Genomic DNA, 27,219 nt, shown 5'->3' on the forward strand with positions numbered 1-27,219 from the left:
CAGAGGGCAGGACACACCTGTCTCAGGACTCTCCTCACCCTTTGCTTCCTCCTCCTCCTCCTCCTCCTCCTCTCTGTCCACAGAGCTTTCTGCAGAAGCACTAGCTGCCTCAGGAGGCTCCAGGTCAACATCCTGGGCCTTTGCTATAGTCTTTGCCTCCTCCAGCTCAGGCTCTTCCCCACTCGACTGCTGCTCATCAAGAGCACCCTCGGACTCCTCTTCCACTTCTTCTTCATATTCAGCTGTAAGAGCTTCCATGGTCTCTTCTTCACAAAAACAGGATGACAGGGGGGTACACATTAAGACTACAGGCAACACAGACTTGGGTCATGTGAGAACACCACTCATGATGGGTTACTTTCAGATCTGACAGGAGCTGTACTCTATCCAACACACACACACACACACACACACAAATTTACACAAAGTATCAACAAGTGAGAGTGAGTGAATTCTTGTTTTTGCGACATAGACATTGGTTGAAGGTAAAACAAACGATCCACTGTGTCATATGAGTCCTAAAATGATTTAATTAGGCAATTATCTGCTTTCTGGTATTTCTTACTCAGTCTTGACTCTTCTATTAAAAGTGTCTTAATTAAACTGATCAATGTACTGTGTTTAGTCTGGAGGACAGGTATTTGTGAAGAGCAACACACACATTTGTGCCAGTATGGGTTTGGTTTGGGGTTTTGTAGACTGTATTACATTGTCAGACCATTACACCTTAGAGTGGTTCCCCAAAATTCATTTTCACCAAATTTTGCCAAATCACTTTTTGCCATGTTCACATTGACATCTGTACCAAAAACAGCGCATTTAGGGGTGAAAACACTTTTTCACAATGTTTACTTTTTTTTTTTCATTTTCAGGTATAGTAATTGAACTCTTCAAATGTTCTAACTCATTTAGTATAAATACAGGGAGAAACTATTAATGACGATACTTAACTATATATTGTTCAAGTTTATGACATATGTGAATTATTTGGTTGAGCAATAAAAAATGTGAAAAAGTGTTCCAGCCTTTACGGACATTATATTGGCTGAATTTTTGGAACAATTGTTCAATATTATATATCATATATCAATAGCAACAAGGCAAAATGTGATCTGGCAAAACTTGACAAACTCTTGTTTCTTCCATTGCATTGTGAACCACTCTATTGCACCTGAACACTTTCTATTGTCAAGCAATGAAATCACAAGAATCGGTGGCACATGTTTCTTTGCATTCCACAGCCAAGCAAACACTTGTTGGCAGAATGAACAGTTTCAGCACGTTAGCTCACTGAGGATGGAAGGAGCTAAAATGTAGAACCAACAAAAAAAAAAATAATCAATCGCTGCACCCTTACAAGTTGATTTTTTTTTTTCTCTCTCTCTCTCTCTCTCTCTCTGAAGTGTCTTCAGGCCTAGATTGTTCCTCCTCTAACTGTGTCGGGGAGATAACAGTGTTCCTTTAATTTAGAGTCTCTACAAATGTTGGCTTTTCACAAAAAAAATGCCAGCAGCTCAATTTTAAATCCAACTTTAAAAAGTTGCTTTAGCATATTAATTATCATTTAAAGGTTGTTACAAACTGCCATATCACATACTATTAATGGGAGATGTGCATTTTACATTGTGGCTAGATCTTTCTCTTGGATCCAGATAAAGAATACTACTAATAAGGGCTTTTTACGTAGTATACCATGGTTACAATGATCAGAAGTATGCTTCAGGGATACACCTCTCAAAGATGGTACCTTAAGTCATGTCCTGGGAGTCAATCTTGCAGGTCATGTTTGACTGCTAATGTCCTTCAGGTGCATCACAATTGAAACACCAGTGCTAAAACAACTTGACGTTACTGCTGTGGCATCAACAGATGATAATGTATTGGAATACATTAAAGTTGAAATAATAAAGCAAAAACAAATATGATTAGAAAATATACGTGTTTAATGTAAGGATGAATATACATCACTAAGACACACAAACACGAAGACATATGGAGAGATGAAAAGACAAATTGACCGAAGAGGAGAGAAAAGAACGAAAAGGACGGAGGTCAAATCACAGAAAGGAATAGAGAAGAGATAGACGGGGAAATGGCACAGAGGAACCGTGCGTGGTTCACCTTCAATCTGTCTAAAGGCCACGGCCTGCCCTGTGGGGCGGGAGCCCGAGTGCGTCCACTCTGGGCTGAACAATGGGTGCTCATAGTACTCCTCGTCGGAGTGGTAGGGGTCGTCCTCGGGCACGGAAACAGAGATGGAGGGGGCGAGGAACTTGCACCTCTCCCGAGAATTTTGGAAGCGGCGGAGAGGACCCGCCTCCTCCTCATCCCCTACATCTACAAACAAGACAGACACAAGGAGAAGAACTGCAGGGAAATCTGGACGCACAGACTGGAAAAGAGAAAGTGAAAGGGAAGAAAGACAAAAACCAAAAGTGAAAGGGAAACAATTAAACCTCAAAACGTCCATCATTAAAGGGAGCTAGTTTTCTCCAGAGATCCTTTGATTTTTTTTTTTGTTTTTGTCTTTTATATCTTTATTCTTTCGAGCAAATGAAGAGTGATCCATCTATGAGGTCAACATTTGATCTTTTTTTGTCTCCAGCAGCTTTAAGTTTATTAAACTTGTTTCTCAGTTTGTAAAAAGCCATAAATCCCCATTTTTATATTCTAAGTTTTCCAAATATGGTTACAATCCTTCTTGTAATAACGATTTAAACCCAGAAAACTTTGTTGGGTGCCGAGCGTCTCCTTGTGCCTGATCTTTTTAATCTGTGCTTTGTTCAGGTTTCTTTTATAAAGACGGCTGATTCATGTGCTTTAATGTTATTATGAGAAATCAACACTGTGCTTTGTGTTAATAAATCAGAGTATTAGACATTAGTGTAAACATTTAAATCCATATGTTCCTCTCTTTGCACCATTGTTACAGATGAAATCCTAGACAGTAAAGTTAAAACAAGCTCTACTTCAGCCACTTCAGTAGAATTTGGGTTGCTGCACTACAAAACATCAGAAGCAAAAAAACAACATTTCAACTATAAAATAATCTAGCAGGAGGTCCAAAAGATCTTTGATCGCAGCATTTCCTTTAAAAACAATCTTTTAATTTATGTTCAATTTAAAATCTAATCTGTTCTTGGAAACTGAAAAAGGAAATCTGAGAGATTTGTTTTTTGGGTGCACTTTCATGTGCTTGTGTGTTGCTCTTGCCTCCTTCACATTAAGTCACTCACTGCCATTGACGTATATATGTGTCATTTCGAATCTGAACGTTCACTGCCATTGACGTATATGTACATCAATTGTGTTTTTCAACTGGGGTTGCTGGGAGACAGTGTGACGGAGTTCTCCCATGAATATCAGGCTTGTACTATGATGTAGTGACCAACTGGTGCCATGTAGGTAGCAGCAGTGCACCTTTGGATGAGAGATTAGCCATAATGGGCAGAGGTCAGAGGAAGAGGAAAAGAGCTTACGAGACAGAAAATGGCGCCATGAGAGTTGATGGTGAAGCTCCCAGCAGCTCACATTCGACCAGAGCATGTGTGGAACTAACTGGATTATTGAGAGTGTCTCGATCGTGAGAAAAGCCTATCAACAAACCGGGGCAAGCGGCGACACTCGGCATGTCCGGGAGGAGGAGGAAGTTGTGTGTGTGTAGACGGGGTACAGTAAGCGAACCACACAATTCTGACCCAGATAGCAAAATAATAATATTATTGCCATCAAAAGCCCAGTCTCAGTGTTGTTTTTGTTGTTTTGAAGAAGGAAACCAATGTTGAGGTGTCCCTAAAGCCTAAAAAAAAAAAATAGCTTCATAGTTACCGACATGTTTTTACAGAAAAAGCCTGTTTTCTCAGCTTTTAGTCAGAAATTGGCCTTTTGTGTGAAACTTCATCATTTTTCAAAAGTTTATTTTCTCTTTGCACTCTGGGATCATATGGTCCACGGTCCGGTGGTTGGAGACCACTGGCATTGAGCTACAGAGATTCACTCTGGGAAAATATAATTCTCTGAAATTTGTCAAATATATCCAAATCTAAAATTTAAATAGGAAAAAAAAATTGGGGTAGCATCTCTCAAGCTGTTGGCTTCATTTTGAGTTTTGTCATGAAATATTACTTCTATATTTTGGTTCCTACTCTGCATTTTTGGGGGGTTTCAGTCTGTTTATAAAGTTGCATCCATCAGTCAGCTGCGGATGCATTGAGCATGGATGAATGAGAGTTTCTGTCCTGCTGATTTATCACTATGGATTTGGCCGTGTGCTTCGTCTCTCACAGGTGAAGCAAATCTTCTTAATTAATTATCCATATTTATAATGTGCCATTAGTGACAATTTAACTTACAGCATTGTTTATTGTTTTACATCAGGGTGAGTTTTGATAGTTAAGTTTTTATCAGTTTTTTTTGTTTGGTACGTTTGTCCTTTATTTTGCCATTTAAAAATTTACGTTTATTTGCTTGTTTTTTATGTACATTGGATCCTCCAATAAATTCTGCAATTCCTACATCTGTATTATTTTTTGCAAAATATGATTACAACTAATTGTGACGGACCACCCATTGATGCATAAAAATCTTTAAGATGGACATTTTTGAAGTTAAGGATAAAGACATACAAAAACTAAAACGGAGCAAAAAACAAAAAATAAGGCAACAAAAATGGAGAGACAAAAGAGGATGACAAATCTTGCGTGGGACCAACTGACACGTAACACAGACAGGACGAGCACGAGCCAACAGTATGAGAAACTATGAGTATAAAGAGTCATACGGGGAGATTGTCTGCTGGAGATATGAACGATAAGATAAAACACAAATAGACAACAATAAATTTAAACAATTTCTCTGTTTTCTTGCACATTCTGACCCAGACAAAGTCACAATGTTTTCATACATACAGACCCTGAAACGTTCTGTGTAGCCAATATTCCCTTTTCCAACAGGCCTTCCTGCTTTTTATGTTGATTAAGTCAGCAAGCTCCTGCTCAGTATTGACCTAAATTATGACATGACATGATAAAACACTACACTATTTTAGTCTGCCTGCTTCAACAAAAACTCGCAACAGGGGAACAAGAGTATTCAATGTATAACTTCTTGTTTGTGGTTTTAGAACTCAGTGTCATCTATAAATATGGTGTTTTTTATTGTTTAACTGAAAGGTAACTCTGCATTGGTAAGACTCTGATCTGCGGCCACAGGCGAACACAAACAGAGGAAACAGGCCAATACACCCATGCAACTCAAGACGTGAACCAAACACACCCGTGAGATAATAATAATAATAAGAAGAAGAAGAACAAGAACAAGTTGAAGGACTTTTCATTTTAGTGTGTACGAGACAGAAATCCAAAAGAATATAAGGGGAATGATGAAAAGGTATGGTTAGTTTAATGTGGTAATGGTGTTTAAGGACCTCCAACAATGCTTGTTTGATGTTATATAATACAATGTAGATGAGGATCTTTAGAACAAGAGTTATTATAGAGAAAAAAACGTTTTTTGTTGAAATTCTTGTTCAGGAATTATCTATGTTTGATCTCATTGCAATTGAAAGGGCACGTCCGAAGGGAAAGTGAGTGGATGAGTGTGGACATGCTCCACCACCAAAGTTTTGGGAAATACAAAAATCCAGAAGATGCACTAAAATGAGGAAATAAGAAGGCCTCATCCATTGGAGATGTGTTGAGGTGACACTCTGAGCCTACCTCGTTCCACAGGACCTAAGTGCTCTGCAGCTGGTGAGGGCGGTGGGGAGGGGGGTAAGTTGGTGGTATCTTCAACTAAAATGAGAAGTAGAGAAAATCACAGGAAATTCATAGAAATCCTACAATTTACATCAGAGGTTCCCAAACTGTTCACAGTCCTGTAAACTTTTAGACATTTAACCTGAAGCTATGTATCCTCTACTCCTGCACAATTAAACATAATGTAATTTCATATACAATGTAGCCCTAGAGTAAACTGTCCCCCTAATTTTTACCTATCCTGTTGAGGAATAATATATAATAAAAATGTAATCAGAACTATAACTTGTTTGCTATATTTAATTAACTATCCCACTGGTATTTTCAGTAAAAAAAAATCTTTGTTTTTGGAAAAAAATCTACAAAACATTAGTTGATTGAACATATAGCAGTAATACAACACATTCATCACCCTGAAACTGTGAAATACAACTTTCTACAACTTTGGTGAGAAGAGTGAGGCTGAGAAGATGCACAAAACTGGCAATGTGTGGCTGAATTTTATGTTTGTGCTTTTTTTGAGGAGATTGTTTCTCTTTCTGAGGCTGCATGAGGGGACTCCTCGCTACTGTCCATTTCCATGCTAGTAGCTCGGCTATCAACTAGTGAACCGCTGCTAGCATCTTTGTCCTCCGTACACCTTGAATAATGCGTGTAGCTGTCGCTGGCAGGAGACGCTTCAACTGTGGGCTGACTACTAGTAGCAGTCCATGTGAAAGGACATTTATCTTATTCATTTTCATTGGTTAGTCACACTCAATGAATGAGCGACAGTCAATCACAGGTGTAAATTCACACAAGTTTATGCAAGAGCAGGGCGACTGGCCATTTTTTTACAGAGGCCAATGTGGAATTAGTGGCAATGCATGAAGGCTCCTGACTCCTAGTTGATTTATATTCTAGTTTCCAATGTTGTCACGTGTTTTTTTTTTTTTTTTTATTCACATACCCCCGATCACAATTTGCGTACGCCACTTTGGGAGCCTAGAATTTACATTATTTACATGAAAGTGGAAAGTCCAACTGCTGCTAATGGACATGCTTGAGTACATGTTGCAATGATTGTTGTTGCGCATGCAAGCATGTCTATTTGCTCCTTTGATGCACTGTAACTCATGTGTGCGTGTAATTAAAAGATGTGACCCAGGTGTGGAGTGGTCACCTCCCACTGTCCAAAGAAAAACAAATGAAATGCTGAAACTTTTTAATATTTAAAGCCTGTTCCTGGGTTACCGTAACCCTCAAGCACCAGTTAGTATAAAGATTATTGCTAAATGGACGGTACGAATGAGCCGTAACATCTAGAGTGATTATAAAACCCAAACGTGCTCCTTTGTAGCTCTCACCTGATGGTAGTCTTTGAGTTTCCTGTTCTCCTTTCAGAACTGCCACTGCCTCCGCTGTCACTTCCTGCACAATACGTGCCGACACTTGCTCTGAGTAGAAAAATCACATGGACAGAAAAGGAAAAACATCATTATTGGTACAAAGGTAAATAAGTGATTTGGATTTTTATTTGATAAAGCGGAATTAGGTTGAGGGGCAGCATCAAGAGAATAGGTTAGTGTGTTTATGATGCAGTAATGTTTAAATAAAAAGTTATGCGACACTGAATGCAATTTTCATATAACATAAATAATACAGCCCAATCCTTAATTTTACATCCCTCTGTTTCCTGAGATAAAAACCGATGTGAGGGGGCTGAGATTGTTTCCATAACTGCAGTGACACAAGGACTCCTGGTGAAAGCGCTGAACATCTCCATGGAAACCCACTGTCCTTCAGTCGGTGCAGAATACAAATTACAGTGAATAAATACAATTTTTTTTCCACTTATTTATTCTATTTAGTGCATCAGATCTTTTTTGTCCCTGAAGCATGCATACACACACAAATGAAATATTAATTACTTTTCTCATCTTGCGTACCAACTTATTCTGTACAGCGTCACAGAATTACTGGAGCCAATCCCAGTTAACTTTAGGAGGAAGGCAGAGCAAACCATGTATGTCTATTTAAACAAGACAGGTTGATGCTAACCAATGCAGCAGCCCCAGTTATAAATGGCCAAAGAACACCTAATGAGATGTTCTTTGCACACTGAGATGACTTTGTTGTAATGTGCGCTATATAGATAAAGTTGTGTTGAGTTGAGTTAAAATGTGGAAAGCTCATATGCATTAGTTTTTAGTGTTTGTGTCACAAAACGCACGCCTTTTATTTTATCGTTTGAATTTGACTAGCCTGAGAAAACTGAAGACTGATAAATTTTACTTTGAATTATTTGTTGTGCAAAGATTTTAGGTGAAAAATAAAAGCAGACAAATACGGTTGTAAGGTGTGATTCATGAACCGAAAATCTCTAAATTATGTAGTAGTACATAACTACAGAAATTACCATGTGACGCTTAAGATGACACCAATTTTATTTAAAATAATATTATTTATTATAAGCAATACATAAAACAAAACAGAATAAAATTAACTTACCAATGCTAATCTATATCTCATAGCTGCATTGTGTATCTTATTGATGGAAATATATATATATAAAAATAAAAAAAATCGAATAAATAATCAGTTTTCAAGTATAAAAAACAAAGAAATGTTTTGTTTTTTAAAAAAATACCAAGATTAGCAGAGGACCGGGACATCCCAACTTTTAATTTTCTCTCTTTGTTTTTTATTGTCAATGAAAATTGTATTTGGTAATGATTACCAGACACCCATCATTCCCGTTCAATGATAAATGGCATTTAAAGTCATTAATAAATGTTGCGGTATATCAATGAGGGGCAATAAAAAAAATGCATATGAGGAAACCTGAGGAGGAAAAACCGTCTAAAGATAAAGAGAAGTCATGTGTTTTGGGATTTGGGGTGGATGAACGTATAAAGGCTAGTTAGCAAGGATTTGCATGCAAACACAGCATTAGTGTTGGATTCATGAAAGTTGAATAAAATTAAGTTAAGCACCATGTCAAACTTTACACAAACTTGGGGCTGAACTAAAAATGAAAGTCATACCAACTCATTTCTTTTCCAAACTTCATAAGCATGACACCCCAAATAAGAGGTGTCTCAAATAATCATAATAGATTTCCCCCAAATAATGAATTGTATCAAATTTGTTGTGAAGCTGAATGACTTATGGTAATTATTCCAAAACATCAAGTTCATGTTTTTTAGTCTGACTTTTGTGCATTAATTTAACGTTGATAAAGAACTGCATCCAAATGCATTCCTCCACTTCTACATTTGCATCAAAACACTGTTTGTGGGAGCAGATTAAAAATGTGCATTTTTTTCCAACTGTGCAACATCACAATGAGCTAGGGGGCACACACGCATGCACACATCCAGAATGTACTGTTAATTCTGAATATTAACCGAAGTAGCAGAATGCAATGAAAAGGTCAGCAGAGCCAGTTTAATGGTTTAGTAACTAAATGAAACTGAGGATTGATGTGATGTTCAATCACGTGAGACCGTTTTTAATTTGGTTTCTATAAACAAACACATTTTAAAAGGCACCTCAACCAATAAAAATGTGGTCGTTGGTTAAATTTTAACAGAAAAAGAACGACAAGGCACCAAAAAAAAAAAAAACAGAAACGCAGCAGAAAACGGGAAAAAAAAAAGAAAAACAATTAACAACAATGAGAACAACATCAACAACAAAACAAATGTAATTGAGATATTATTGTTTAGCTTAATTAGAAACAAACATTCAGAAATTAGTTTAGTACTAACAGCTCGTGAATTACAGTACCTAATCAGGTGACAAATTGGGTAGATTTAATTTTCCATCCATTATGTTAGCGAGCTGGATCATTAACAGAAGCTGTGCAGTTGGGAACACAACAATTACATATTTGCAATTTATTTAGTTCTTTAATCATTCTGATTAGACAATCTGAACCCAATAACAGACACACTCCTTTCTCCCTGCACAGCCAGTGCTGCTACAGTATACGGTATGCTAATCTAAGCTTAGCTCTAAGGTATCTATCTGGTAGTTCCTTTGCTGTCAGCACATTTCCCATCTGCAATATGTGTAGCACAAAGACTTTGAGAGGAAAGAAAAGAGCTTCAAGTTTATTTTTTTGGCTCACCTGGAAATGCTGCAAAAGCTGTACAGACTGTCAAATAAAGCGATGAAGAGGTTTGAAGGTTAAGTATAAAAGTATTTATTTCAAGAGAGACCCTTGTTATTACCTTATGCACATTGCTTTATTTTGACAGTGGCCCATTTTTGGTGTTTTATGTAAAGAAGTCACTTACCTTTAGTCCACTAAACATAAAGCTGCTGGAGACAATATATCTACCTATAAATGCAAGAATGTTCTGCGTGTGTGCGTAGCTCTCAAGTCTCACTTATTGGGCCTGATGTCACTGATGTGGGTGCATGTGTGTGCTCCATGGAGTAGCAAGTCTCACACACACACAAAAATATTAAAGTGACTCAAAATACAATTAAGTAAATATTTATACAAAAAAATACATAAAATGACAACAGAAAAGCACAAAACTACACCAAAAAAAATACAAAAATACACAAAATGACTCTAGAATCACACTATAATGGCAACAAAAAAAACAATTATACAAAAAATGCACAAAAACACAACAGAAAGGTACAAAAAGTATGTACACCTCTATGTACATCCAACCTTCAAACACATACTCATTTGGTCATAATTGACAACTCTTTTTAAGCCCCATTATATGAATACAAACTTCTGACGGGCACTCTACTAGTTTTATATGAATTAAAGACATAGTGTAGGCCTCATTTCAATAAATCTCAGATAAAAAAGGTTGAAATTACTGCTCGTTTGTTTTGATCTCCACTGTAAACACTAGTTTACTGACCTGTCGAAAAAATTTTGCACGTTGCATTGTGGGATGTGGAGTCCTATAAACTGATGCATAGACGTGTTTTCCCTTCAGTTTTACCATGATTTCCTGTTTTTCTTTGGCAGAGGAGGAAGACATGGATTCCCTTAGCACCATTTTTCTAGTTTGTTCCCAGTATTCCCTGTGATATTACCTCTCTCCGTGAGACATTTAATTTCAGCATAATTCAGATCATTTTGCATAAGGCCAAAAATAAACATCTGCTATTGTTTGCCTCAACGACAGTATCTGTCCGTGAAAACACCAGAAATGTGTTAGGAAGTCACTTTCGCAGAGTTTTAAGGGCAAACACAAGAAATCACTGAAAGAAAAAAGTTAAAACACTTCTATGCATCTGATTACGGGACTCTACGTCCCACAATGCAATGTGCCAAATCTAAACGTCAATGTTGATAAGAGAGCGTTTAAAGTGGAGATCAAAACAAACTTTTGAGTGGTATCTTCAAACTTTTTTGCAAATGATATTCGGTTTATTGATCTATGAGGTCTACACTATGTTTTTGTATGACCAAAATTATTGTTTCCAGCAGCTTTAAGCTAAGTTAAAAATAAAAAAGCTACATAAAATCAATCAAAAATTTTAGTACAGTGGTTGTTCGCCTCAAACTTTTTATGACACATCCCACTACTGAAAGTATTTGTTTGGTTAGACAACACATTAAGCATTGAAAGCAATTTTTTACACTCAAAAATGTGTATATCAGGATAATAATCCTATTCTGGTAAATCAATAATGCATTTACAGTCAAGTACATTGAGTAGCTACTAAAGGAAAAATCTTAACAGAAACTCAGGGTTAATGTATGTATGAGCTGCTTGCATTAATCTTTGATGGGCACGAAAATAAATGCACAACAGGACAGTCTCCTGTAGACACAGATAAAAGCAGCATAGCATTCATAGGAGAAGCTGAGACTTGTTAACCCAATAAAACATCAACAGACAGCACCGTAAAACATCCCTGAGACATCCCTAAAGCTCACCGGCAGTGATGAAATAAAGCCTTATCGTGCTGAATCGGGATTTCTCTGAGTGATGTCAAAATGCACGGCGGCCTGCTATGACAGCAGAATACATCACATGCACAAAGAGCTGCTTTGATTTTTACAAAAAGGAAAAGTCAGCATCCCTTTATCTTTTTACCAACATCAGTAACCAATCATAACAAAAGCAGACAAAAACAGACTTTCCATGTAAAGTGGAAGCGTGTGTTACCTGTGTGTAAGAAAAGCCTGCAGCAGCAGAGAACGCTCCCTTTCTAAGAACAGAACAGACTGCGACTGGGAGCTCAGAGTCATCATACAGCACCAATAGGGCTGCCCCATGTAACTAACACACACACACACACACACACACACACACACACACACACACACACACACACACACACACACACACACACACACACACACACACACACACACACACACACACACACACACACACACACACACACACACACACAGCAGAAGTGATGATTCATAGGATACCAGTGGGGCGTCCGAAATGTGTAAAGCGAGTGGTTGCCATAGCAACAGAAAGGTGGCCCACTGATTTTGGGTCCAGAATCTTATTTTTGGTCTGTGTCCAAAATCAAAATGTAATGGCTAGGTTTTAATAGGCCTGCCTGCTTTTTTTTTTTTCAATCATTATACTTTTGTTTTTATCATGTTGGTAAGAGGACTACCGACAGGTAGGGTCAATTACATTTTTCAATTACGTCTTCAATTATCCGTGTTAAATTATGATTACGTTGACCGGCATTTTTTCCAGTTACAATTAAAATTACAATAATTTCCCCAGAATGTCAATTACAATAACGTTCAATTACTAAAATTCACTTACAATTTTTGACCCATGTCTTGTATCAGCTGTAAAATACACTAAATATTATAATATAATCTGTTTCTCATCTCTTGGTTACCTTGTTAGTCTTCCTAATCAATGAAAATATTGATATTAATATTTGAGCCTTTTTTCTGTCGGTATACCCCTTGATTTCAATTTTTTTTTTAATGGTAAAATGATCCTCAAGAGAACTGACAGGTCAAGGGAAAACTTGATATCAAACATACTTAACTATTAACTACATACTGTATGTATAAGCAACAGAACTGTAACATGGTTCCCCAATTGAGAGTTTAATTAAATTGTAATTGATAGCATTTCCATGACAATTATGGTACATTTACAAAGTCAATTATCTGAACTCAAATACAATTAAATTACAATTACAACAGCAATATTTTTAAAAAATTACAATTACCACTATATTTATGTCATTATTGTAATTATTAATTACACAATTACAATTAAAATTGACCCCAACCCTGACTACTGATGTTACAAAGACATCCAGACAGAAGCTTAATAAGCGAGACACGCGGCAGTGGGCCAGCTCTGACATAGGCGTGGCACTTGGGTCTGTGCAGAAAATAGAGGAAACCTACATATTGCTGGTTATCATGAATAAAGGTAAATATCCTCTGTACACTGCTGTCCTCTAACACAGGGATTCTCAACTACATCAAACTTACCCTATTCAAACCTATATTCGCCACTTTCTCTTGCCATATTTCTGCTTTTTTCCATGTGTTTTTGATACATTACTATTTCTGCCACTTCTCCTTCAAATTTCAATGTCTTTTCTGCACATTTTTTTCTTTTTTCACATTTTCAGCACCTCTCAACCCTTTATTGCCACTTTTAAGGTAAATTCTAATTTGCAACTTTTACCAATTTCTGTGGTTTTTAGCTCATTGGCTGCCAGCCATTTTCAGAACAGCTACCCCCCGTCACTGCCAGCCATTTTTACAGCATTGTGACTGATTTTTAAAGGCCCACAAAAATATTTGTACTATGACCATGTAAAATCTGAAACCAGATCCTGAAAGAATTGACTCTACTTTCATTTTATCCATCATCCACGGTTTCTCCCTCCCTGTTGATTGTTCACATCACGGCTAATCTCTCATCCAAAGGTGCGCTGCTGCCACCTACACTTGCACCAGTTGGTCACTACATCATAGTACAAGGCTGATATTCATTGGAGAGGTCCGGGAAAGTGTCTCCTAGCAACCGCCATTGAAAAATCCAATTGACGTATATTTACATCAATACATCTGAACCTGGTTCAGCCTGATGTGACTTAGAATTTTTTAATTTTAGAATAATTTCAAATGTTGCTTTCTTTCCATTCTCTTTCCATTGATGAGCAGTTTTTTTCTGCCCGTCTCTGGACCATTTCTAGCATAACTTCCCTTCTCGTTCTACATTTTTTTTTTTTTTTAAAGGAATGTCGACAGGACAATTATGTGCTTCAGTAGCTCTTCTTGAGTCTGAAGTGATTTTCACAAAGTGGTCCTTCTGCCACCAAGTATTCCCGACTTATCTCCATTCCCCGGCCAGCTCTGGAACAATGCTCAGTTATGCTGACAAAAAGCTTTGTAGAAACTAGAAAACCACAGCTTTAATTACACAAAAAAGGCTGAGACAGTGACAATTTTTTTAGTCAGAAACATTCATACAATAAAGTGCTGGCTTTTATTGGTTTAAACAACATTTAAACAACCATGTATTGTTTCTTTTAGTGAGAAACTAGTTCTAAGAAAAAATGTGCGTTTGTCACAATTTTTTCATACCTACATTAAAAAGCAATGGGAGAACATACAAATGACAGTATTTTAACCCAGAAACACTACACCACCTGGTCAAATTAACCTTTCAACACTTCCATCCTCATATCCATCTAAAAATCCACCGATTATTGCAACAGGCCACTTCTGCGAACAGTAAAATCCCAAATAACGCCTAAATAATGAGATAGGAGGTTAATTAAACTGCATTCATTGCATGCTACATGGCTCCTTTTGTGGAAAGTTACAGTCGAGAAGAACAAAAGGCCTGGCACAGTAAATTGTAGGGGAGCTGTTGCTATGGTTACATCATTGGTCTTGTCTCCAGGGTGTGAGTAAGGGTGGGGAAATGAAGGAAGTGGGAGGGACAGCAGGGGGAACGAGGCAGGTTTTCTGTGTTAATCATAGCAATGGTAATAACATAGCGTGTGATTCCAGTGACTGCGGCTCGTGTGGAAAACGCCTGCACAATAACAAGACTAAATACACTAAACAAATACACAAACAAGCATGTATGCTCACAACCTCAAAACAGAATGTGTGTGCAAATAAAAATGCATTAAAAAAAATGTATTCACCACATGGTACTAAAACAGAATGTGTAAACGACTTGTGAATGATTTATTACAATAAACAACAACTTCCTGTAAGTTTTATGCATATTGCTGCTAACTCTATAGCACCATGCTTTTATTTTTAATTATTTCAGGTTTTAGTTTGTTGTGCGTACTTTAGAGGGAAGATTGACGGAGGCAAAGAAACGAGACAAAGGAACGGTACGCTAGTAACCCGTTTCAAGCACTTGGCTAGAGTGAGAACAAGGTATTTGCTTTCACAATGTGTTTGGATGTGTTTATGAATGCGTTTGTTAAACTAGTGCTAAGGAGAATGTAATTTAAAATTTGGTTTAGCAAATTTAGCAAGTTTTTTGGGTAATCATAGCAGATTTTTCCTTTGATAACTTCCTCATTTGTCAGAACGGTTTAGTTTCTTGACACAGAGCATAAAGACATCCCAGATGAGTGAAAAAGCATTACCTGCGGTAATAGCGTGAGCTCCCATTAGCTCCCCATTAAAGCCGTTCTCTCTGGTGGAGTAAGGGGCTGTACCTATGGGAGCCGCCCCTGTCTGGCATGTCCTGTAAACTGAGGACGAGTAGCCATTTGCTCCATGTGTGCCACTGGGCTCCTGCCCCCCTGAAGAATCCCACTGGGGGGCACTGTCTTCTGGCTGTCGACTGTCTTCCATACTGATGGTCGCACGCAGCCGAGGAGGCGCCGGCGTTTACCGTGTCCTCTCCTTCTTTGATAGGTGAGAAGAAATAGAGAAGATGAAGAAAAGAGCAATCAGCAATCAACTTTGTCCATACATCGTCAAAAACATCAAGTCATTTCATTAAACTCATTACTAAATTATATGGAAAAACACCGAGGCTAAATATCTCTGCTGATTCACAACCCTTGAAAGTTCTGGAAATATTTCAAGCAAGAAAGTGACCAAGTAGAATATCAACATGTGGTCATTTGATCCTTAAAACTCGCAGAAACACATTTCACGCCGACATTTCGGAGATTTTCGGAGACGCGCCATTGTTCTACTGACAAAAGTTCCGGTTAACTTCAAAACAAGAGCCCTATTTTAACCCGTTGAAAAAATAATGGAAGACAAGAAGATATGCTTTTGTTTTGAAAAGGGGATGTTTTGATTTTTAGCTGGAGCCCGGTCCCAGGAGGATTTTGCATTCCACTTGCAATGCATCAGCTCAGTATGACGAGAGCGCCCCCTGTGCATACTTAAAAAATGTCCCCATATAGTATACATCTGGGTATTTATCGCATACTCAATTTTTTCAAAACTCTCTAATGTGAACACACTAGATACAAATTTTGATATCAGACTTAGTATTAATATATTAGTATTAGTAAGTAGTAAGTTAGTATGCCATTTCAAACACAGCCAGTGTCTAGGCTAGACATGGCCCTGTATCCCAACCCAAGTAGGATAAGACAGAGCCGAGATCGGGGAGGAATACAAAGATCAGCAGGACCAAATTATACACTTTTTAAAGTAAGTTTTATGTTTTTTCTTTAAAGGTAAAGACAGTACCAACATCCTACACTGAGACTGGGAACTAGGTCCATAAGCGAGGAGCCTGATAGCTGAATGCTCCATCTCCCGTTTGACTTTTAGATATGCTAATATCATCCAGCAAACCATCAGACTGCGAGCAAAGTGTTCTACCTGGACAATAGGTAAGTCTTTAACACACTGGAGCATTTCAACATATTTGCGGTTCCTTATTCCATTTTTTGGTACTACTGTAGTTATTTTTTCTGCAAGCATTTAACACATGTATCATTACACTTTACTTGAAGTTTTATACATGAGGCTCACATTATGCTGTCATTAGCATTAATAAGGTGTCATGAAGGCTGTCATTAAGTGTCGTTCGCTAAATTATGACACCTTTGGAGCTATGTTGGGTTAGGTGGAGGGATCTAGTGGGTGAGGTAGGGTTAATGTTAGGATAACGAACAACACTTAATGACAGCCTTCATGACACCTTATTCATGCTAATGACAGATGTGTCATAATAATGACAGTGTAATGTCAACATTATGTATATAAATTCAAGTTATTCCATGTGAGCGTGAGTTGGCCAACCCTGACAATAACAAAAATTGTTCGAAAAATGTTGCCAATTTCTTATTCTCACATTGAAATTATTATATTTAATCTAAATAAAGCTATAAACAAAGAAATAGCACAAAAAATATTAATGGTGAATCACAGAAAAACAGGGGGCCCTAAACCCAGAAGTAGAACTGAAACGATTTGAATATGTGACATCTGTAAGCCCCTGCAGCCTGAACGGATCAGAGTCAAAAGGCAATGACTCAGCTCTGAAGGGAACATCAATGTGAATGAGAACTCCACAGAAACGCCACGCTCCACTCCAGCGACTGCCTTAATAAAACCTGCCTGTTCCATCGCTTGTTAATCTACTGTGTCACTTTTCCAGCCCTCGCTAACGAGCACTTCCAATATTAAGGCTCGTAAAAAGCCGAATTGATGCTGCATCCACATCCACATGCTGTCTGTCTGAGGCTGAGGGTCACATTGACCTCCGTGGCAAATTTCCAGACACGACATGATGAAGCTGATTGGTTGCCAGGAAGCATGTCTGTAATGATTCGGGAGAGAAAGGACAAGAAAGACTTATCTGGAAAAAGAAGAAAATACTACTTTCTTACACTTCTTATCACGTTTATTTGTTCTCAGTACGAAACCAACCAGGCTCATCTCAAATGTTCTTTATTCAACTGAAAGCACTTAGCCTGGCAGATATGTAGAAATATTAGGCTAAGATACAATCCTTTTTCTTTTTTCTTTTTTAATGGGATCCACACAGGGAAACCAATGGTTCCCACTCAAAATGTAGAAATCCAAGATGGTCACCATATGTACAGTATTGCCAATTTGGATATTTTGTCATAACTATGGTTCTATTTGACATAGAAGCATGATCTTAGTGGTGAATTATAGGTTTTCAGGGTCAAAGACCATAAAATTGTGCTCAGAGCAAGATCCAAGATGGCCGCCATCTGGATTTGAGAATTACCCAATCTCACCATAACTTTGGTTCTGTTTGACATAGAAACATGATCTTTGTGGCAAAATGTAGGTTTTTGGGGAAAAGGATTAGTTAAGGTCGAGCTTTTTTCATTCATACATTTATCATTTTTCATATTATATATTTTAAATAAACATATATAAGAGATGGGATTTGAATGCGTCAAACACGATTAAGTATAGAAAAATAATGGACTTAATCACCTTTTCTTCTTCTTCTTCGCACTACAAACAGTGCGGAACTGCATCCACTTCTTTGAAATGTTCTATACTAAGTGATGTTTTTTATTTCAATAAACAAAAACACATTTGTAATAGAAAGTTTACAAAAAATGTAGCTTACTTCATATTGCACATTATGTCAGCACTCAGCGATGAAAATAATAAACACAATTTTGTTGTTTAAGCTCATTTGTCGTTTTCATTCCATTGATTCAGTCAGATACCAATTACATTTAAATTGTAAAACATTGCTTCTCGTGTCAAATACTGAGATTAATTTAGATTAATCGTGATTCATTACACATTCTCTAATTAATTAGATCAGCGATTCGGGTGAGTCGTGGACCTGTACTAGGTGGGTCACAGACAGCTAGTCAAAAATAAATAAATACTTACTGTCTCTCATGTTGGATTTGTCTTTTATTTTGACAGACATGCTGTGAAATGCATGTTGCACAGGAAAACATATTAAAAATTAAAAAAAAGAAGAAAATTATGCATATTCAACAGCTATTTTTGAAAAACTAAATTTGGTTGGTGGAATTCTTTAAAAAAAAAAAAGTGGGTCGCGATTTAATGACCGTGGCAAAATGTTAAAAACCCCTGATTTAGATTTTTCTTTTTCTTTAAATCGAGGCCCACCTTTAACATATACAGTATATAAAGTTTGGCAGGTTGCAGTTTGTGGAAATATGTTCAATGAATAAATCAATGAGTGAATGAATGAATGACGCTTGTATTCAATATCTCGTACATGTTCAATCCTTGACTGCAAGAGAGAATGGGTACATTCCTCCATAAAAAAAATAGAACTACAAGCAAGGTCATTCATCATCTCCTTGGTCTTTTACCAGACTCCTATTTGCATTTTGCCTTTTTTTCTTCGCAGTCCCTTTCCACCTTATACTGTGATATTTCTTTGAACTATTACTTGTTCCATCTCTTTACTTCCCTCCACCTCCGACTATAATTGTTCTTCCACCTACTTCCACCTCCTCTTCCTCCAACACCTCTGCTTTTTCGGCTTGGCCTAGCAGCACTGTATCCCTCATCTTCCTCCCACAATCTGAGCTTTTTCAAATGCTGCCATTTTCACTGTGTGTGCGTATGTTTGTGTGTTTATGCATGTGTGTGACTGAGTCATACAGATGCTGCATTGCAGGGCTCTCCTCCGAGGGCCATCACTCAGTTGAAGAGCAGGAGAGGCTAAGGAGGTGAGAGCTTCATCATGAAGTGTGAACGCGTTCGTCCTTCCTGTCGTCATGTAATAAAGTTGTGTGTAAACAACGGTGTAGGATTTTGCCTAATGTGCACATGCAAAATGCTAAAAAAATTGTATCCAAATATAATTATGGGTATTGCTATGGTTACTGAAATCCTAAATTCATCCTCCTCGACAAATGAGAGGTTGTTTGGCAGGTAGTGTTTGCAAAGAAAATAGGAATTAGAGCAGAATGTCTATGGCTATGAAATTAAGTAGATGTAAATAATATAATAATAAAAAAAAAAAAAAAACATTTCCACTATTGTTCTGACATTACATTTAAACCCCCCTGACACTTATGGATCATTTGTAGCTCAATAAAAAATATTTTTGGTTTGCCTCAAGTTTCACTGTCTTACAATTGATGACCTGAATGATTTAAAATGCCAAAACCCCTTATTTGGGTATGAAGTAGTGTTGTTAAGTGGTTCTTGTCTAACTATTGGCATTTTATAAATCAAAGAGTGACTGCCCTCCATGGGTTGAAACCTGGCTATTACAAATTAATTTTGCTATTGACTGAGAATAATAGCTTGTGAGGTTTTGGTGGCTTCTTACGTCATAAACCAGCAGTGTTAGCCCCGCCCCTTCTATAAAAACGGAAATGTGTGGCGAGTAGGTTGGACGAGATAATTGTAAACAGAGAAGTATAGTGATTAATGAGTAGGGAGTTAGCGTAGCCTAGATTGTTCTTTAGAGATTTTATAGTATAGACTGAGGGTGTCTTAAATTCTCCAGGAGCCCCGCCCATGATCAAGACAGTATTTTGGTTTTCCAGCCAAATCCTTGGGGTTTAGTTACTCTTTAAATGCATTGATACACTTTTGAGTGAGAAATACAGAATCTGCTTTAAAAGCAAATACCAGAGTAGTAAACACAAAATGATTAGTAACTTATTATTTGTTTATATTCAGGCCTATACAAGGGCTGTCATAGAGTTTAAAACCAACAGTCTATATGAATTTTACAGTTTGACAGACCTATTGCATTCTATTTATCAAAGCCTTCGACATCGCTGCCCTTTGGAACTCACTCCCACCGCCCGTTAGAAACTCGGACTCACTACTAAACTTCAAATCATTACTCAAAACCCACCTTCAAACTGGCTTTTCCATAAACCCCTTTTGTTTAGTTTTGTTATGTCTTATCCCCATGTAAAGCGTCTTTGAGTGTCCAAAAAAGCGCTATACAAATTTGATTTATTATAATTATTCATATGACCAATTAAGAGAATTAAAAAAAGCATCATACACTGTCCCCTAACCCTTGTACTATGAAAGTATGGCAGATTTGGGAGATCCTAATTTAGAAAGAACAGGACAAGCACACAACTGTGAGGCAGGGATTCTTCCCATCAACCCAGTCCATTATATGCATAGTTTGTTTTATTTAACAAAGACATGCAAGAATCAAAGTGAGCTCCAGGGTGAGTCCCACCTTGTGCCAAATGGGAGCAGATATATTTACCAGCAGAGCCTCGCAGCCCTGTACAGAATAAAGTGTGTACAGAAGCTGAATGAATAACCTAAACAACACATTCTTTTACACTTTCTCTAAATCTGTTTTGTGTAAATCAGAACAGACACTAGTGTGCAAATGCAGAAACAGGTCTTCCTCTGGACCATTTAAAATAACTGCTGAGCTCAGTTGGTTCACACGATCAGACAAAAGCAACCAATGGGCCTCGTAATACAGTGGGGCAAAAAAGTATTTAGTCAGCCACCAATTGTGCAAGTTCTCCCGCTTAAAAGATGAGAGAGGCCTGTAATTTTCATCATAGGTATACCTCAACTATGACAGACAAAATGAGAAAAAAAAATATCCAGAAAATCACATTGTAGGATTTTTAATGAATTAATTAAAATAGGTATTTGATCACCTACAAAGAAGCAAGATTTCTGGCTCTCACAGACCGGTAACTTCTTCTTTGACAGGTCATATCTCAAAAATAGTCATATGGTCAGATGAAACCAAAATAGAACTTTTAGGTAAAAACTCAATTGGTCGTGTTTGGAGAAGAGAGAATGCTGAGTTGCCCCCACTACTGGTAGTGGTAACATCATGCTTTGGGGCTGTTTCGCTGCAAAGGGACCAGGACAACTGATCCGTGTAAAGGAAAGAATGAATGGGGCCATGTATCGTGAGATTTTGAGTGAAAACCTCCAAGATACTAGGCCAAAATACCAGCAACAGTGTGTGAAGACTTACAGAAAACATTTGACCTCTGTAATGTAGCCTTTGTTGGCAATGACAAAGTATTGGGATGAACTTTTGTTATTGACCAAATGCTTGTTTTCCACCATAATTTGCAAATAAATTCATTAAAAATCCTACAATGTGATTTTCTGAATTTTTTTCTCATTTTGTCTCTCATGGTTGAGGTATACCTATGATGAAAATTACAGACCTCTCTCTTCTTTTTAAGTGGGAAAACTTGCACAATTGGTGGCTGACTAAATACTTGTAGTTCCAGCAAGTTATTCTTTATTTTAAAACACACAAATTGACTCTAAAATCACGTAAGATGATTATAAATACACAAAAAACAGAAAAATACACAAAATGACTCAGATAACACACAAAATGAACACGAAAATGACAACAAAAAGACTAAACCCTGTTTTATTCCCAGTATTAATGCTCACATTGGTAATTGTTCTAAACACTGTGATGATATTCTGATAATGTGGTCGCTGGATCAGTCCTGACTGCGTGTGCCTAATGGTAACTTATGAACATGTATGTTTTAAAATCTGATGATTGTCTCTTCTCAAACACTGTTTTTTTTTTTTTTTTTGTAAACAAAATGGAAGAGTTACATGTTATTATGTAGTTACATTTTGCACTGTATATTTTATTGTATATTTCTTGTTATTTGTGTAATTTGTGTTCTTTTAGGCTGACAATTGAACATTCTGAAAAATGACAAATAGCATTTTGGCTAATTCTGGTATATTTTCAATATTGAAATTAATGTACACTGTCCCTTTTAAACAAACCAATACATTAAAGGAAATCACCTGTTTGTGGCCCCTGCTGTGAAAAAAGTTGCACTGTTCTTCAGCCAATACACCATGATTTGTACAAAGCTAGTGTAATGGAGAACAGGTGCTGAACACATCCGTCCTCCATGCATAGACATTAGTCAGTCTCCTTCTGTATGTATAACCTGCCTGATTACCTCCATTTCTACCTACACATCAGGAAACAAAGCAGCCATGGAAGCGTGACTGCCTTTCAGCAGGTCTCGCTGCGGATTGTCTTAGTGAAGCAGCTCTTCTCCTCCCACTCAGTACCCACATCCCACTCATGGCTCCCAGCAGCCTGCACTCACATGTACATCCACCCACACAGCCATTTCATCTGCGGAGGTAACAGGCATTCATTCCATTTCTTTTGCTCTAATTATTTCTTTTTTTTCTTTCCGTCACATTCATCAAATCTTAAAAGCTTCGGACTGTTAGGTTTGACAGTGAACACGTTTGGTTTGAGACCCTTGTTTGGTTTTGTTTAGGCACAGCCGGCTGCCCCTGGTACACATGATACTGTATTTCTATTTAGCATCAGAATAACTATGATTTTCAGAGTATGGAAGCAGAAGCAGAATGATTACTGCATGTGTGTCAAACTCAAGGCCCGAGGACCAAATCCGGCCCTTGAAAACATCCAAATCGGCCCACATGGGGAAAGTAAAAATGGCTGAGATAAAAGTGTACGTTACCAAATAATTTAGTTGTGGATATATCAGTAGGGTTGCAAAGGGACGTAAAATATCTGGCAAATTTCCACAGGAACTTAAGCTCAGGAATTTTTGCAATATTCAAAAAGATAAGACTTTTCATGGGAATTATTTATTTAAATTAAGCAGAAATTAGGAGAGACTGTCATATTCAAACATGAACATTGGCATCCATGCAAAATAATACAATTAACCATCCATCCATCCATTTTCTTACCCGCTTATTCCCGTTTAACAGGGTCGCGGGGGTCTGCCGGTGCCAATCTCCGGCTTACAATTAACCATTTTTACAGATTTATTTGAAAGTAGAACTTTACAATTACTTAAAGCTGCACTACCTGATTTTTTAACCATGACAGTCTCCTCTCACGGAAGTGCACGAAATCATGCACAAGAGCTGAATGTGCACTACCGGAAAAACATGTCGCCATACAAAAGGATGCACACAAAATATAGGAAAATAGAACATTAGATTAGCTGTCTGGAAGGAAAACAGTCTCTTCGAGTCCAAAGTTAGTCCAAGACAGAAAACAATATACAATATGATGCTAATAAGATTTCTTTTTTTATTATTATTAAAGAAAATAAATCGAGTACCCCAGCTTTAAGTGGAATTTCATTGAATTTGTCACAAATTCAATGAAATTCTACAATGTTTGCAGGGATCCAGTTTTCCCATGCTTGTGTTACACGATGAAAGTCATCAAATTGCTGAAAGAAACTTTTTTTTTTTCAAAATCCTGCTCAATCCTCAAATTATTTGACAAAATTCCTCCAAAATAAATAAATATAGTCACTACCTGTCACCTGTTTCTTGGATATTGTCAGTATATATATATATATACTACATACATTTACTGTATATTATCTATACATGGAAATGCAAAGTAGCACTATTGTTGAAATTGTTAGATTACCAACCCCTGCAGCCCACTTCAGATCAAACTTATCTGTATTTGACACCCCTGTATTACAGCATTTAAAGCCTCTGTTAACTATGAGATGACACTCTGTAGCACTTAAGCTGCATGAGTTAACTTTGTATAAACGTGAATAATGCCCCCTCCCCCCAAAAACTGATTTATCTCTTGCTAGAGTTAACTGTTTTTTTTTTTTTTTACAGGTCCCAGAAGCTTCCATTTACTGTAAACGTGCCATTACCTGGTTAGGTGCTAAGATCCCTTTAGACGAGTCGAGATTAATACAAAAAAACTTGTCTCTCAACAAGATTGTCAGCAGAAAACTTGAAGCCAGGCAGATTCCCAGTTGCACCTGTTGATAATGAAAAATAAGACATTTTAATATAACTTACATTTGATAGCACAGATACCATCATTAAACTAAGACCCCTGTAGTTTGGTTACATGAAAGTGTTGATTACCTTCTACTTGGGCCAACATTTAAATAATTACCCCACCAAGGAGGTAATATTTTCACTTATTTGTCTGTAAGAATCTTTCAAGTACTTTTGACATAATCCTGCTGATAACATTTTAACCAAAGACCTTAAGCCATAGAAGATTCCATTACATTTTGGAGGATCAATATAATGATTCTGGATCAGTTTCTAAAATCTCTCATTGTCAAAACTTCAAAATTCATATCTCGGTTCATAATTGGCCAATCTTCATGAAATTTGACTCAGTTATGACAAGTTGGTTCCTAATTTACTTCATCATGGGAGGTGCCCATACATTTGTACCAACTGTATCGTTATTAATGGTACCATGATCATTGATCATTGATCCAAATAACTGCTAGTCTCGTACCCATTCCGCTTTGTGACCATTTTATCCTGCAGAGCTGTGTTTGGAGATACCATTAAAGTGTGTATATCATCTGTGAAAATACTTGTATGGATGAGACCAAATGTCTGTCATTGTTCATATTTATTCCAAATATCCACACTTCCTCACATTGCTTGCACAAATTATCTTCAGGAGCATATTTGTTGAAATATGACACAATTCTGGTAAATAATGAACTAATGCTACCTATTTCCCATGTAGTGCACCATACAATTAAATTTTAAAATATTTGATTGTGCGAAATGCTAATTCTTGGTAACACAAACTAAGGAAAATCAAGATTACATTGTTTCCTTAGTTCACCCATTAATAAAACTTGCCGTTCAGTAATTTCAAGCACTGTACGTTTCCACTAAAGTTTTGGCAGCAATGACTCAATAACCAGAACATTATTTATTTCTCGACATGTGCTGCCTAATTGGATTTGAGCATAAAGTCGAGCTCATTTGCTAATATTTCAAACAAAAGTAGCCACACATGACAACAGTCAAGAGTTTTTAAGATAATGAGTTTCATGCGTCACGTTGCCAACTTTGTTTGTTCACAGATTTAGAAAAGACAAACAGCAGCAAGAAACAAAAGCATACACAGAGATGTTACCATAATAAGCAGATCTGCTCTCACACAAAAGCAATTGGCTGATGCTAATCTGACATCTGGTTCAGACAGCAAGGAAGGCGATTACTGATAGAAAATAAATAAATTAAAAAAAGTAAGAAAAGCATTTGTTAAACATAAAGTCAACAGTAAAGTCCCTGTCAAATGACAAATCTTCAGTGGACTTTTTGGTCTTTTCTAATTAATAATATTGTAAGCTGGTTTAAAATTCCAGGTCATGATTGCTTAAAGTAGACATGGGCAACTGGTGGCTGTATGTCTATTTTTGTGCAGTCCTAAAAACTGAAAAATATACCAAAATGACAACAATATACACAAAAATCTACAATAACACAAAATGACAGAAAAATACACAAAATTAAAATAAAAATGCACAAAAGGAGAACACAATTACACCAAATGCCTCCAAAAATGCACAAAAGTACCACAAAAATATATGAAACACAACAAAGTAAACGACAACAAATCACACAAATTATCTTCTCTTTCTTGTATTAATGCTCAGATTGGTCATTCTAAATGCTGACCTGAATGTTTTTAATCCTCCCCTTACAATTACAATACAACCACATTTTGGTGGCCTCGGTGTGATAAAATTCCATCTTTGGTTGAAAGTCATACATTTGTTCAAAATGTCTAAATATTTTGAATTGTAACTTGCATTTATTATTTTTTATACTACAGATCAATTTTCTTTTATAGGACATAGGCAGTATCTAATTCTGTAAACAATTTTTTTTAATGGAATCTACTGTACATTTTAAAAGTGTATTAATTCCACATTAAATCATTGTATCCTTTGAGACAATGTCCAACAGCATTACCCATATAAAACCGTATATCATACTCAAGTGTTGAGTTATCCAGTAATATAAAAGTGGCTTTAATGAGGATAGGGCTTGCTGTACATGCTGATAAGGACTGCCACTGAACTGATGAGCAAGTCGGGAGTCAGTGCCATAAACCTTTTCTGTGTCATACATCATGAAATGTCCTGTTCTATCACAGTGAATAAAGAGGAGAGGTGTGAGAGCAGAAGCATCTCCACATGAGTCAGCATACCAATGTAAACACTTGAAGAGCAAAAGTGAGATTTATGAAGATAAATAATATACATTAACATTTTTGCTCTATCTGATAACCTGTAAACATGCCAAACAAAGGCATGTTATCAGCATTATAAAGAAAAACACTGTGTCCCATAATAATAATAAATCAGACAAGCACTATATATAGCTAGGTGAGTACGTAGAGGCTAGTCCTAATAGACCCTTTATTTTACGATTACAAACATGCAAGTAAATCTCTTCCAGTGAATACTTAGTGGCAGTAAAATCACCAATAACTCTGTGTGGAGAGACTCATTGTTAGGTGCGCTACACTTCCCTGGAGGATCGACCAGTGTATTTCCAATTATCTACGGTCGAGGCTTTTCTAATAAAAATGCAAATTAAATGCCTTAAAGTGTAATGACTCTCAGAAACAAACTGGAAATGTGAAACCTATGAACTTTATCACTGCGTCTTGACAATAGAAAGTGGAAAATGAGTTATGCCACTCATACCATGATAGCGTCACAGATCGATCCATTGGAGGCCGAAGACGCATTTAATGGATTGATCAGA

At 37.0% G+C, this 27,219-nt stretch overlaps 1 protein-coding gene across 17 annotated transcripts in view; it reads right to left on the reverse strand.

Moving 5' to 3' along the window:
- Window positions 1-27,219, reverse strand: part of map2 (microtubule-associated protein 2) — an 83,776-nt gene that overhangs the window by 27,135 nt on the left and 29,422 nt on the right. For 7 of the 17 annotated variants that reach the window (XM_028435696.1, XM_028435695.1, XM_028435694.1 and 4 more), the window contains exons 3-8: window positions 24,330-24,440; window positions 15,348-15,612; window positions 7,103-7,192; window positions 5,718-5,792; window positions 2,122-2,337; window positions 18-266 (exon numbers count right to left, since the gene is read on the reverse strand). In XM_028435696.1, the coding sequence (XP_028291497.1) occupies window positions 18-266; window positions 2,122-2,337; window positions 5,718-5,792; window positions 7,103-7,192; window positions 15,348-15,558 (841 nt within the window). In that variant the 5' untranslated portion in view covers window positions 15,559-15,612; window positions 24,330-24,440. Of the gene's footprint in view, window positions 1-17; window positions 267-1,747; window positions 1,887-2,121; window positions 2,338-5,717; window positions 5,793-7,102; window positions 7,193-11,890; window positions 12,019-15,347; window positions 15,613-24,329; window positions 24,441-27,219 lie in introns of those variants that run through there. The other 10 variants (XM_028435689.1, XM_028435693.1, XM_028435698.1 and 7 more) reach the window with 10 other exon arrangements.

The sequence above is a fragment of the Gouania willdenowi genome, chromosome 21, assembly GCF_900634775.1.
Source record: "Gouania willdenowi chromosome 21, fGouWil2.1, whole genome shotgun sequence".
In the NCBI taxonomy this organism is placed as follows: domain Eukaryota; kingdom Metazoa; phylum Chordata; class Actinopteri; order Blenniiformes; family Gobiesocidae; genus Gouania; species Gouania willdenowi.